This window comes from Schistocerca nitens, chromosome 3 (genome assembly GCF_023898315.1).
Source record: "Schistocerca nitens isolate TAMUIC-IGC-003100 chromosome 3, iqSchNite1.1, whole genome shotgun sequence".
Classification (NCBI taxonomy): Eukaryota; Metazoa; Arthropoda; class Insecta; order Orthoptera; family Acrididae; genus Schistocerca; species Schistocerca nitens.
In genome coordinates this window covers 486,324,518-486,340,016 of record NC_064616.1, presented here as the reverse complement: position 1 = coordinate 486,340,016, position 15,499 = coordinate 486,324,518, and the positions used below count along the sequence as shown (strand labels likewise).

Below are 15,499 nucleotides of genomic sequence, written 5' to 3'. Positions count from 1 at the left end.
CACGCTGACAAAATTGTTAGCTCGCTGCAGTACTCATTCTCGGGTTCTGGTTGACACACTGAACAGCATAAATAAGAAACAAACAGTAATTCACACATTTAAAATTATTCAAGTCAACTAAATACAGGAAACAAATAGAAACTGGTCATTTTCGAACATTTTTAAGTCGTCTCTTCTCATACAAACCCCCAACCAATCGGTAGTGGGGAAGCATAACCCTATAGCACTTTTATACGAATACTAAGTAATGTACCTAACAAATATGGTTGAAACTGCTCCAAGTGTTCCTGAGTTATGCTTCAATGCTACCCCCATTTCATTGCGACCCCTATGGGATGTAGGTGGTTCTTAATCCCACAGTGCTTCTTTCCAGGCAGCAAGTAACCAGTAAACCCCGACTGTTTAATGCACCTAACTTCCCTGTGTAACACAGCTTCTAACTTCTGATTACAAATCAGTTAATATGGCAAATATTTGACGTTAAACATATAAAAGGGAAAAGCTTAAGAAAGGTTTGAAATTATGTTCAAAGCTAGTTGTAAGTTGCTAAGTGTTCTCATTATCAAACATTGGATGAGTTTAGTCTCGATAATTCGCTCTCCGCTTTAAGAAAATCTAGTTCTCTACGTATCTCAATGTTTATGACGTCATACCTCCCGAACTATGAGTCGTAAAATGATACGATATTTCAGTTACATTTAGTAGTATATGTGGATACTGTCTGCAAAATATGTTAGGAATAAAGTTAGTAGTAAAGAAGTAATAAATTTAAAAAAAACATTCCGTTGCGACAGCGTTACTGCATGAAAAGCGAAAATGCAGTGAGCTATAAACTTTTTTCTTTCGTCGATTTGTGTCGGGTGCCAGCAAGGAAAAGTTACATAAAGATTTGAAACTGTTTTAAGTTTGCTGCAGTTCGCTAAGTGCTCTCATTCTCAAACACATGAATGTAGTTTGGGTATTTGCGTGCCGTGAGCTACGCTTCTTTTCAGCCCCATTCCCATCACTTTGGGAGGGAGATGGTTCCTACCGCCAGAGTGTTTCTTTCCAGATAACAAGTGAAATATGTACCAAGTTTGGCTGAAATCGGTCCAACAGTTTAGGAGGATATGTTGAAAATACATTCATGTTTATGTAGATTATATACATATTTATAAAATATAAAGAGTACTTCAGTTATGACTTACCCATTTACATTAGTCTTCAAATAATACAGAATGAGGCCATCCAATGGTGTAATGCAACTCAGGACACATATCAGGGAGGAGTGAAGTGTAAATCCCGCAGGGGCGCTCTGATTGAGGGTTCTCGTAGTTCCCAAGGCTCAAGTTGGCTGGTTTCCTTAAAAAGAGCCAGCCTCTACTAATTTCCACAAACTTGTCCTTTCTGAGCTCGTGTTCCGTCTCTAATTACCTTGAAGTAGCGAAAACCTATAAATTATAACCTCCCTTCTTTTTTCGTAATAGCTGCCATGACTTCTATAACTGGACATTATTGTTATTGTTCTGATATTGTCACCTGAAAGATCCAACAGAAACAATATGACACGAGAGAGATTGCCGGTGATCCGAGTTTATCACCTTATACGCTCCTATTCTCACCAGCTAGTTGAATGAATTACGTATAATATGACACTGGTTCGACTAAGGACTAAAGCGGTGTTCAAATTATGAATAAAGAAAATAAGAATGCTGAAATCGTGAAGCTGAAAAAATTAGCATATAGTACCATTGAAGTTATAGCGTGTTGATCGAACTTACCGGTAACAAATCTGGCACCACCCCTCTGAACTGTTCGATGACTTACTTTAATCCATCCTGGTGTCTCAAACGCTCGAGTTGTACTGAAGAATGGGAAGCATTAATATTCAAAATGTGGTCTCCTTTATAGATGAGCTACACTTTCTTAAAATAAATCGAACTCGACCGTTCGCCTTACCTACTACGATACTTAAGTGCCCGTTCCTTTTCGCATCGTTCTGCAACGGTACGCCTAGATATTTGATCGATGTAACGTGTCAAGCAGCACACCAAAAATGCTGTATTCGAATATTACAGGATTATTTTCCCTGCTCATTAGCGTTGACTTACATTTCTCTACATTGAGGGCAAGCAGATATTCATCAGACTAAATAGAAATTCTTGGAGTTATCCTGCATCCTTCTACAGTTACTCAAATTCGACACATTCTCGTACACCACAATATCATCAGCAAACAACAGCAGATAGCTACCCACCCCGGCCACTGGATCATAAACACTGAAGCGCCAAAGAAACTGGTACAGGCTTGCTTATTCAAATACAGAGATATGTAAACAGGCGCAATACGGCGCTTCGTCGGCAATACCTATGTAAGACAACAAGTATCTGACGCAGTTGTTAGACTAGTCACAGGTCATCAAGTTGTTAGACTAGTCACAGGTCATCAAGATTTAAGCAAGTTTGAAAATGGTGTTATAGTCGCCGGACGAGCGATGGGACACAACGTCTCGGAGGTAGTGATGAAGACGACCATTTCACGAGTGTACCGTGAATATCGGGAATCCGCTAAAACATCAAATGTCCGACATCTCTGTGGTCGGAAAAAGGGCCTGCGAGAACGGGACCAACGACGACTGGAGAGAATCGTTCAACGTGGCAGAAGTGCAACCCTTCCGTAAATTGCTGCAGATGTCAATGCTGGGCATGACAAGTGTCAGCGAGCGAGCCATTCAACGAAACATCATCGATGTGGACTTTCGGAGCCGAAGGCCCATTTGTGTACCCTTGATGATTGCACAACACAAGGCTTTACGCCTATCCTGGGTCCGTCAACACCGGCATTGGACTGTTGACGGGAAACATGTTGCCTGGTCGGACGAGTCTCGTTTCAGATTGTATCGAGAGGATGGACGTGTACGGTTATGAAGACAACCTCAAGACCCCATGGTCCCTGCATGTCAGCAGGGGACTGTTTAAGCTTTTGGAAGCTCTTTAATGGTGTGGGGCATGTGTAATTAGAGTGATGTGGGACCCCTGATACCTCCAGATACGACTCCGCTAGATGACAGGTACGTAAGCATCCTGTCTGATCACCTACATCCATTCATGACCATTGTGCATTCCGACGGACTTGGACAATTCCAGCAGGACAGTGCGACACCCTACACGTCCAGAATTGACAGAGTGGCTCTAGGAACACTCTTATGAGCTTAAACACTTCCGTTGGCCACTAGTCTCCCAAGACATAAATATTATTGAGTATATCTGGGATGCCTTATAACGTCCTCTTCAGAAGAGGTCTCCACCCACTCGTACTCTTACGGATTTACGGACGGCCCTGCAGGATTCGTGGTGTCAGTTCCATCCAGCACTATTTCAGGCATTAGTCGAGTCCATGCCACGTCGTGTTGCGGCACTTCTGCGTGCTCGCGGGCCCTACACGATATTAGGCAGGTGTACCAGTTTCCTTGGCTCTTCTGTGTATGTGTATAGAAAATAACAGCGGTCCCATTACACTTCCTGGGACAGTCCTGACGATATCCTTGTCTCTGATGAACACTCGCCGTCGAGGACAACATACTGGGTTCCGTTACTTAAGAAGTCTTCGAGCCACTCACATATTTGGGAACCCACTCCGTATGCTCGTACATTCGCTAGGAAAATGGAATCCGTATGTTGCCCTTCATCGATGGTACACAGAGCAAACTGAGTTTGGCACGAGCGATGGTCTCTAAATCCGCGCTGATTTGTAGACAGAAGTTTTTCTGTCTCCAGAAAATTATTATATTATAACTTAGAATATGCTCAAGAATTCAGCAGCAAACCGATGTTAATGATACTGGTCTACAATTTTGAGAGTTCATTCTTTTACCCTTCTTATATAAAGGAGTCACCTGCTCCTTTTTCTAGCCACATGGGACTTTGCGAAGGGCGAGAAATTCGCGATAAATGCAAGGTACTTAAGGGGCCAGTGATGTAGAGAACTCACTGTAAAACCAAATTAGGATTCCGTCCGGTCTTGTTGACTTATATATTTTCAACTTTCTCAGTAGCTGCTCTACGCCAGGGATGCTTATTACTATCTTGTCGATGCGGTAGTTGCTGCAACCGTCAAACGATGGTATGTCGGTACGATCCTCCTGGCTGAATGATTTCTTAAATGCGAATTTTAAAACGTCAACTTTTCTTTTGCGGTCTTCGACTACCCACAGCAGACTGATCGACAAGTGACAGGATATAGCAAGAGATCAGGATATAGCAAGAAATTGGCACATTTTTAGCGTTGGAATAAGTGGGAATAAAACCAGGTGTAGTGCTACAGATGAAAAGCGCTTGGCTGTAGAGATAACAATGCGTGAAGCCTTCAACGACTGCTGCAGCACAATATTGTCGGAAGCTCTGACACAAAACTCAAAGAAATTCTGGTAGTACGTAAAGGCTGCTAGTGCTATAAAACTCCACTCACTCAAGGACGAGACAGGAACTAAATTGAAAATAGCGAGACAAAAGCAAAAAAACATAACTCCACTGACAAATAGTCCTGTATAAACGAAAACCCAGGCAGTTTGCCCTAATTTCATCTCCTACCACTGGTAAGATGAGCGAAATAGATATTAGTGTCAGTGGCGCTGATAATCAGCTGAAATCGTTAAATTTGAACAAGGCCCCAGGGCCCAATGGAATCCGTGTCAGTTACTATACCGAATTTGCGGCTAAGTTAGCCCCTCTGTTAACCATAATCTATCGTAAATCTCACGAAAAGGAAACAGTGCCTAGTAGTTGGAAGAAACCACAGGTCACATTCAACTACAAGAAGGGTGTCAGAAGTGATCCACAAAGCTACTGTCCAGTACCATCGTCATCCATTTGTTGCAGACTTAGAACATAGACTAAGATATCTCGAACATAATGACATCCTCCATGCCAACTGGCATAGATTTCGCAAACATGGATCACGTAAACCCAAATCTCACTTTTTTTAGATGACAGACTGAAAACCTTGGATCACGGCAGTCAGATAGATGCAGTGTTTCTTTATTTCCGAAAAGCAGTTGACTCTGTACCACACCTGAGCTTATTAACAAAAGAACGATCGTGGCTCCGTAAACTTTCCCGGCATAATAATTGGTTGCATTCATGTCTGGTCTCCAGCCGGAACATATTGTCATCTGGACACAATGTTTCGACGGTCCACCTGGCCACCATCTTCAGGTGAGTAGGCCGTCACACTAACTCGCCGGAACTGAACTCAAACACTTTATTTTCTTTATTGTGATTTGAATACCCGTATAACAACAGGTAGGCTGGCAGCAGCACATTACGCCGCTCTTCAGCCCAAGAGTGAACAATGATAAAACATAGAAGACACATGAGGTCGAACAATCGGCGGGTAAAAAACAGTAGACACAGTAACATACAAAACATGAAGCCGTTCACACTCGATGACAATCCACACTACAAACTGTTGACACGACGCACAAGCACTGATGATTTCGATGGTACACGTGAACGATGGAGCGTGACGGTGAACACTGAACACAAAACACGACGGCACACACGAGAAACGGATGGCGATGATCTCCGGCGCGCGAATGTTCACGTAACGTGTGCGAGTCGAACTGAAACACGCCGCGGTGGCTCCTTTATACACCGCGCATGAGCGAACATAACTGCCCTCTAGCGTAAGGCACAACAGCGCACCGGTGGTGAAAGCTCTTGGAAACGATAAATCGATATCAAAGACTATTGACAGCTTTTGATGACCGAAACAAGGACCGTTGTTTCTTAATGTCAAACAGAACAGGGCTCCAGCTCTTACTTAAAGGATACACCATATTTCTCTTTATAATATTGTCTTATAGCCGGATTTCAATGGCTTCATTCACTACATAGTCCCAATACAGCGACCCAGGGGCAACCACTTGTGTCTAATCGTACAACATTTTATGTCCTTCAATAAGACAATGTTCCGCCACTGCAGTTTTTTCTGGCTGAAATAAACACGTGTGGCGATGATGCTCCAGGCAACGATCCTGAATCGTACGAATCGTTTGCCCAATATAGGATTTTCCGCAATGGCAGGGAATCTTGTAGACCACGCTTTTTCTCAATCACAAATCATTCTTCACTGAGCCCAGCAGAGCTCTGGTCTTAGCTGGCAGACGGAATACACTTTTAATATCAAATTTCTTTAAAATTCTTCCTATTTTTGAAGATATACCCCCCGCAAAAGCTAGGAATGCCACCGATTTCCTGGTATCTTCCGTTAGTTCCCGCGAAGGGCACGACGGATCTGATTGCACACCATAACCATTCTGCTTGAACACTGCTTTTAGATGATCTAGTTCTTGTGTCAAACTATCTGCATCTGAAATGGCGTAACCTCCTTTTACTAATGTCATCCATCGTACCAACTCCGTGGGGTCCAAGGTACCGGTGTTGTGCCTTGTGTTAGAGGGCAGTTACGTTCGCGCACGCGCGGTGGACCCACGGTCGGTGTATGAAGGAGCCGCTGCGGCGTGTTTGATTTCAATTCCGGCGAGTTAGTGCGAGGGTCTATTCACCTGAACATAGGGGCCAGGTGGATCGCCGAAATGATGTGTCCAGATGACAATATGTTCCGGCTGGAAACCCAACATGAATACAATCAAAAGAACGATCGGCGCTTGCGGTAGCCGCGCGGTCTAAGGCGTTTTGTCAAGGTCCACGCGGCTTCCCCCCGTCAGAGGATCGAATCCCCTCTCGGGCATGGATGTGCGTGTGTCGTCCTTAGCGTAAGTTACTTTAAGTTAGATTAACTAGTGCATAAGCTTTAGGGACCGATGCCCTCAGTAGTTTGGTCCTATAAGGCCTTACCAAAAAAAAAAAAAAAAAAAAAAATCGTATGGGGTATCAAGACCAGATTGAGGAATTTTTGGTAGGAAAGACGCAAGTAGTGGTCATGGATGAAGAGTCATCGACAGATGTAGAAGTAACTTCGCGGGTGTGCCCCAGGAAGTGTGTTGCGTCCCTTGCTATTCATGTTGTACTTTAATGAACTTGCAGACAGTATTAATAGTAACATCTGACTTTTTGCAGATGGTACAGTTATCTATAACGAAGTACAGTACGAAAGAAGCAGCACAAATATTCTGTCAGATCTTGAAAACATTTCGAAGTGGTGGAAAGATTGGCAACATGCTTTATAAATGTTCAGAAATGTAGAATTGTGCACTTCACAAAACGAAGAAACGTAATATTCTATTACTATAATTTCAGTGAGTCACAGCTGCAGTCCGTCAACTCATGCAAATACCTTGATATAGTACTCTGTAGGGACATGATATGGAACGATCACACAGGTTCAACTGCGGGTAAAGCAGGTAGCAGACTCCGGTTAACTGGTAGAACTACAATGCGTTTACAAAGCAGATTGCTTACGGATCACTCGCACAATCTGTCCTGGAATACTGCTCTAGTGTGTGGGACCCGCACAAAATAGGACTAACAGGTGAGATTTAACGTATACAGAGAAGGTCACCACGATTGGTCACAGATTTGTTTGATCCGCGAGAGAGTCACAGAGATGTTGAAGAAACTGAAATGGCAGAATCTTGGAGAAAGCCTACTTACAAGGTTTCAAGAACTGGCTTTAAATGAAGACTCTAGAAATATACTACAAATCCCCTACATATCGCTCCCATAGGGATGGCGAGGACAAGATTAGAGTAACTAGAGCGCGTAAAGGGACATTTAAACAGTCATTCTTCCCGTGCTCCATTGGTGAATGGAACGAAAAGAAGCCCTGATAACTGGTAAAATGGAACATATCCTCTCCCATGCACTGCACAGTGGATTTCAGAGTATGGATATTGATGCAGATATATATGTACAGTCTCTTCAGCGTCGTCAGTGGGAGAATCTAGTCAAGCTGCACAAGAACAGAGAAATCAGATGGTCTAACTTTCTGTAGGAATAATCTCGACATTCATCTGAAGGAGAAATAGTGGAATTTAGGATGGCCAGATAGGGATTTGATCCTATTTCCCGCGGAGTGCTGCGCTTTCTTTAAATCTAGCCCGCATCTCGTGGTCGTGCGGTAGCGTTCTCGCTTCCCACGCGCGGGTTCCCGGGTTCGATTCCCGGCGGGGTCAGGGATTTTCTCTGCCTCGTGATGGCTGGGTGTTGTGTGCTGTCCTTAGGTTAGTTAGGTTTAAGTAGTTCTAAGTTCTAGGGGACTGATGACTATAGATGTTAAGTCCCATAGTGCTCAGAGCCATTTGAACCATAGCCTTAAATCTATTCAGAAGATTGCAGACTTGTCACCTTTAGAAACCTCACGGTCGTTGGGCTATTCTTCGGTCTATGGTTGGCTCGATGTCAATGGACTCTTATCCTCTGACTTACCTTTCTTCCTCTGAGCATATTACGAGATAAATGTTTACCATTATGCTATTTATCACATCGTTGTGTAAAAGCTGTCGAAACTGAAAAGCAGAGGGAAGGAAGAGAAAAGTGAAGGAAAGGAACGTCGGCAATACTGAGAACGACCTCGTATCAGAGGACGTAACTGAAGATGTAACAGAGAGATGTAACTGAAGAAAATTCGCCATTTAATGTGAGCCATTAAAGAACAGATCCATGAAAAAAAGTTCCGTGTCGACCCCATAAAGATTAGGAGGAGAGCGATATTAGATATAACGAACAGAGAGCATGTAGTGTTTCACTGATTTTCAGTTTTCAGGAGCAGGCCACCAACTCCGCCGAGCAGCGCGGCGCTTGACCGAGCCAACGCGGCGCCGGACAGGATGCTGTCCGTCGTGCGTCGCCTGCTGCACATGTGCAACTTCCTCGTCCTGCTTTCGGCCTTCAGTTTAAGCTACGCTGTGCTCAGCGCCTTCGCCACGCTCCTTAACCCTGTCATTCTGACTTATTACGAGGTCAGTAACTTTCCTGCGTTTTTCTTAGTGGGAATCGGGGAAAGAGTTCAATAACATCTTTCTAAAACCTCTGGCCTTCTAACCTTATCAGAACCACGTCTCTACCTTTCCCAAAATATCTAGTAACTCTATATTGATTACAAAGGAAGTCTTATAAGTACGTAATTCGAAATTATCATACGATGCACCATATCACACTATAGGTCATTGACCCGCACTTCCCAACCACAGCATCTTTCTAGAACATCCAACCACGGCACTCAGACCACTTGCATTAGGCCTTCCTTAGAATGAAACACTTTAAAATCTGTTTATGTCGGGCACTGCTCAAGGTAGAAAACTGCTTTGCGAAACAAATTATTGAATCGCATCATTCTCGAATACAAAAACCATCCTATAAGCCGTGTATAACAAACAATATCCTGTATATTGCTAAGATGAAAATGAGATTTCACTGGAATAGAGGTCAAAAATTCTAAATAAAATGGGGACTAGGCTTCGTTATTTACATAATCAAATGGTTCAAATGGCTCTGAGCACTATGGGACTTAACTACTGAGGTCATCAGTCCCCTAGAACTTAGAACTACTTAAACCTAACTAACCTAGGACATCCCACACATCCATGCCCGAGGCAGGATTCGAACCTGCGACCGTAGCGGTCACGCGGTTCCAAACTGAAGCGCTTAGAACCGCACGGCCACACCGGCCGGCATTTACATAATCAAAGGAACAACAAGTCCATGTCAGAGTCAGAACAGAAGATGGTGTGCGTGGGGGTAACGTATATCAGTGGTTCCAGATGTTTATTATCTTCAGTTAGAACCCTTTTTGTTTCGTAACTGCAGTATTAAATTTGGTGTTAATATTAGGTCTCCTAAAACCAAAATGGCCCTCTCCTAATCTGCTCTCAGTTTTTCGTTCAGTTCTATGATAAATTACTGTTGTGAGTATTTATTCAATGTTGGGGTGTAATACTGCCATATTAGAAAAATATCGTACATAAGGGCAAGAGATAGTCAGGGAATTAAAGAAAACTCCTTCGCTTTAACAATGTGATCCTAAGTTGATTGTGAGGTAATTTTCACATCTGTCCACTTTTGCTGTCTTTGGAAGCATAATCACCACATTCTTTTGAAAATCTATTAGAACTTCCCTAGTTTCATAAATTTAACTGGAGAGCTTATATAGTTCTTGTACCACTATTTGACTTACTGGTCAATTTTTATCTCAAGTTAATTAATTTTCGGCAATCAGACTGTTTAATTAGTAGCAGAGCTCACATCCGTTGGTCGTATTCGCTTCTAACAATGACCGTGTGTCCTAACGAATTCGTCAACGGATAACGTATTGGTATGGGTATGTATACTCTTACTGTCTGGGAAAGCATTGGATAGTAACAGTTCAAGTTACATAACGCTTTTGGAGCTTATTATCAAATACCATTCACTATGGTTCCTAGCTCCTTCATCCATACTGTTGAAATCACGGTTAAAACTTTCACGCACGGAAGTCAATTACCACCAGTAAATTCTTCCAGTTGTATGAAATAATTTACGTAAGATACAGTCTGCGTAAATCACTCGCTATATCTTTTCGTCTCTCTCCTGTTACTAACTGATTTACATCCATTGTAATATCTTTACCCCGACTACATGCTTAGAGTCCATACTCCGGCCCAAGACTCGACGGACTCCTATCGGCCGCACAAGCCGTGCTGCAGTTCAAAGAGACTAACGATGGAAAATAAGGTACACTGCCCTTAGCTACGGTGAGTGATACGCTTACGCCTTGAGAGGTTCGCTATTATTTCATCACTGTCTGGGCATTTGTCACTTCGAATTTCATGCACAGCCTTTTGAAATTCACAAATAAGTATTGAATCTTCTCCCTATCGTCTCCAGCACTGTGCATTCATTTTCTATTTGACTAATTTCTTCTGGGTAACTACAAAGTTATTCCAAGTGAGGGAATTAATAATGACGTATTAGGACACTACGGTAAATAAAGCTCAAAGATGGGCATGGAATTAAAGATAGACCCGTTGCTTCAACAATGGCTGTTTAAAACTTCTTCCGCCTCATGGACAATGTTCCTGCATTACTGGTTCCTCTTCTCCAAGAATCTTTCAGATTTCAAGTCCTATTTAGTTGTAACTTCTACGCCAAAATTCCTCGCAGCTCTCGGCACTAACATAATCTTCCACACTGTAAAATGAGTGAGTAACAGGGCTTGAAGTTAGTGTGAACTTTCGGTTCAACAGAAATTCTCGCACTCAGCACATGTATGTGGATACTTTTTATGTTGTTCATCCCATTTCGTTTCAGAATGGTGAAGAGTTTGCTGGCACAGTGGGGCTTGTGCTCATCATCGGAGGAACAGTGGGAGCCGTCATCTGTGGATTCATCTTGGACAGAACACGCAGATTCAGGTGGCTCACATCAGCAACAGCCATTACTTAATTCAGAAGCGTTTCTTAACCTCATTTTCAGTACTTTTGTGTCCATGTGTGCATGTACAGAACGTGTTTGTATTACAGTGAGGTGACAAAGGTCATCGGATAGCGATATGCAGGTATACAGGTGCGGTAGTATCGCCTACACAAGGTATAAAAGGATAGTGCATTGGCGGGGCTGTCATTTGCACTCCGGTGTTACATATGAAAAGGTTTCCGACTTCATTATGGCCGCACGACAGGAATTAACACGGAATGGTAGTTGGAGCTAGAGCATGGGATATTCCCTTTCGAAAATCGTTTGGGAATTCAGTATTCCAGCATCCACCGTGTCAAGAGAGCACCGAGAAATACAAATTTCAGGCATTAGCTCTCACCACGGACAACACAGTGGCCGACAATTTTCACTTAACAACCGAGAGCAGCGGTGTTTGTGTAGAGTTGTCAGTGCTAACAGACAAGCAACACTGCGCGAAATAACCCCTGAAATTAGTGTGGGACGTACTATCAACGTACCCGTTGGGAAAATATGGCATAATTTGGCGTTAATGGGCTATGGCAGCAGATGACGGAGGCGACTTCCTTTGGTAACAGCACGACATCGCCTGCAGTGCCTGTCCTGTGCTCGTGACCATATCCGTTGGACCCTATATGACTGGAAAACAGTGGCCTGGTGAGATGAGCCCCGATTTCAGTTGGTAAAAGCTGATGGTACCGTTCTAGTGTGACGCGGACCCCACAAAGCCATGGACCCAAATTGTCAACAAGGCACCGTACAAACCAGTGGTGGCTCAAGAATATTGTGGGCTGTGGTTACATGAAATGAACTAGGTCCTCTGGCCCAACTGAAGACATCATCTGCTGCAAGTGGCTATGTTCGACTACCTGAAAATCATTTGCAGCCATTTATCGACTTCACATTTCCCAAGACCGACGGGAGTTTTACGGACGACAATGCGCCATGCCACCGGACCACAATATCTTGATTGGTTTGAAGAACATTCTGGACAATTGAAGAGAATGATTTGGCCACACAGATCGTCAGACATGAATCCCATCGAACATTTACGGGAGATAATCGAGAGGTCAGTTCGTGCACGAAATCCTGCACCGTCAACACTTTCGCATTTATGGACGACTGTAGAGGCAGCATGGCTCAATATTCCTGTAGGGGTTTGCAACTACTTGTTGAGTCCATGCCCCATGGCACATCTTGTTGCGGCACTGTACCGGGAAAAAGGCGGTCCAACACGCTGTTGGGAGGTATCCCATGACTTTTGTCACCTGAATGTAAGTGTGTATGTGTGTGTGTGTGTGTGTGTGCGTGTGTGTGTGTGTGTATGTGTGTGTGGTTGTATCGTTTTAGTAAATCTCGTGATAATCCTGCTGTCGTGAGTAATTTTTTATAAACCAAATAATGTTGCGTAGCTCTCAGAATTTCCTTTTTCTGTGTAGTATCCATATGTTAATACGTATATATAGCGTACGGTACACATAAAAAGGAAGCAGATTGACGGCTTGCTGTATGCCAGAGTGAGTCGGCTGGTGAAGATTATCCATATGCTATCTAATGCTTGTAAATGGTCCGCCTGGTCGTAGATATTGCTAATTGCTATAATCGCACTATTTCACTCCAATTTACGGAGCTTGTTAGCACTTGATGTTAGGTTGGCGCCATTACAATGTATTGTATTGTAGTAATCGCTGCTGCTTGCTGGATCGCTGCTGTGTCTCGATGCTGATGCTGGCTCTAAATCTGGTTGTCTAGGGTAAACACATGAGGTCCCGTGTTTTTCATGTGCTTTTGATGATAAAGGACGAGCGAAACCAACACATATGTAAACATCAAACATTTATTACTTTGGTGGCCATATTAATTCCACTGTCCACCAAAGACCATAACACAACACAAAGTAGTACTTCCTTTACAAGTTCTTTGCATTGTTTATCCATCTCAAACAATAACACAGAAACACACTTTACCAAAGTGACATTCCGACTGCCCCCGACTGCCTCCGACTGCCTTTCTGACCCTTCTCGCTGCTTGTATTTATAACATTGTCAAAGAACTACTAAAAAGAGATATAGTTTATAAGTCACATGTACATCTGTTATCATAATTTGTGCAGAAAAGTTATTAATTTGCATCGAGTGACATAATTTAACATGTTATTAAAATGACAGACATATTTGTTGACTTGACAGAATAATTCTTTGTTACAAAAAGGCCGTTTTTTAGAAGTTTGTCAATTGACTTCTCTAATTTGCATAAATAAGTAAGTAACATGAATTGTTAAGAATTACATTGGTTTTCGTCTAAAATAGGATTGATTACGTGAATACTGAGTGAAAACGCTCCTAGTGAACAAATAGGTTTCACTGGGTGATTTTTATTTAAGGAGATCCAAAATACCTAAGTTGGCCACTATTTTTCGTACTTCATATTAATTATCTAAGATAAACTTAGTGTTTTTCATGATGACATTTGCTGTATCAGTGATCAAGTGATATAAACTTTTGTGTGGGTCAGTTATTCAGTATAATTTAATGGGTTGACGGTTTATGGAGACATGTTGTGCAATCATTGTTAACATACACAATAACTTTTCTATAATCATAAATACTCATTAAACTGGTTGAATTTGGAGGGTATCGCATACTTCGGGAAAGTAAAGCCTTTAATATGTTCCGTTACATGCTGCAGCACGCAGTGTCAGCCAGATGGGTAGTCCTTCTGGTACGCGTTAACTTATATACTGGTGTGTACGACAAGGAGGTTACATACTGAATATAATTAAAAAAAAGACTTGACAGGGGTCTTATATTTCCAATCTAGAGAAAATGGGTAGTACACTACTGGCCATTAAAATTGCTACACCAAGAAGAAATGCAGATGATAAACGGGTATTCATTGGACAAATATGTTGTACTAGAACTGACATGTGATCACATTTTCACGCAATTTGGGTGCATAGATCCTGAGAAATCAGTACCCAGAACAACCACCTCTGGCCGTAATAACGGCATTGATACGCCTGGGCATTGAGTCAAACACAGCTTGGATGGCGTGTACAAGTACAGCTGCCCATGCATCTTCAACATGATACCACAGTTCATCAAGAGTAGTGACCGGCGTATTGTGACGAGCCAGTTGCTCAGCCACCATTGACCAGAAGTTTTTAATTGGTATGAGATCTGGAGAATGTGCTGGCCAGGGTAGCAGTCGAACATTTTCTGTATCCAGAAAGGCCCGTACAGGACTTGCAACTAGCGGTCGTTCATCACCCTGCTGAAATGTAGGGTTTCGCAGGGATCGAATGAAGGGTAGAGCCACGGGTCCTAACACATCTGAAATGTAACGTCCACTGTTCAAAGTGCCGTCAATGCGAACAAGAGGTGACCGAGAGGTGTAACCAATGGCACCCTATACCACCACGCCGGGTGATACGCCAGGATGGCGATGACGAATACACGCTTCCAATGTGCGTTCACCACGATGTCGCCAAACACGGATGCGACCATCATGATGCTGTAAACAGAACCTGGATTCATCCGAAAAAATGACGTTTTGCCATTCGTGCACCCAGGTGCGACCAACGCGACCAGCAATGTCGCTATACGATAAACTGCAATCGCGATAGGCTACAATCCGACCTTTATCAAAATCGGAAAAGTGATGGTACGCATTTCTCCTCCTTACGCGAGGCATCACAGCAACGTTTCACCAGGCAACGCCAGTCAACTGCTGTTTGTGTATGAGAAATCGATTGGAAACTTTCCTCATGTCAGCACGTTGCAGGTGTCGCCACCGGCGCCAACCTTGTGTAAATGCTCTGAAAAGCTAATCATTTGCATATCACAGCATCTTCTTCCTGTCGATTAAATTTCGTGTCTGTAGCATGTCATCTTCGTGGTGTAGCAATTTTAATGGCCAGTAGTGTATACAGTGCTCCCACTGCCGCCCTTGTGCGCCACAATACAAAGAGAGTGAGCTGTTCGTAACGTCCATCATATTTCATACACGGCTCCAGATATCGAAACTAGTTTTTCGCAAGTAAAAGCATTCAAAGAAGGGAACGTTTTTCTATTTGGCTAATATGCGAAACTCCCTTATCTAGCTCGATTTTAGAGTTACTACATTTTTTT

The 15,499-nt window shown here is 42.9% G+C and overlaps 1 protein-coding gene across 1 annotated transcript in view; it reads left to right on the top strand.

The window, feature by feature from the left end:
- Positions 1–15,499, top strand: part of LOC126249287 (uncharacterized MFS-type transporter C09D4.1-like) — a 96,658-nt gene that overhangs the window by 29,909 nt on the left and 51,250 nt on the right. Inside the window, exons 4-5 of the mRNA XM_049950942.1 lie at positions 8,697–8,899; positions 11,226–11,329. Of these exons, the coding sequence (XP_049806899.1) occupies positions 8,697–8,899; positions 11,226–11,329 (307 nt within the window). The remainder of the gene's footprint in view (positions 1–8,696; positions 8,900–11,225; positions 11,330–15,499) is intronic.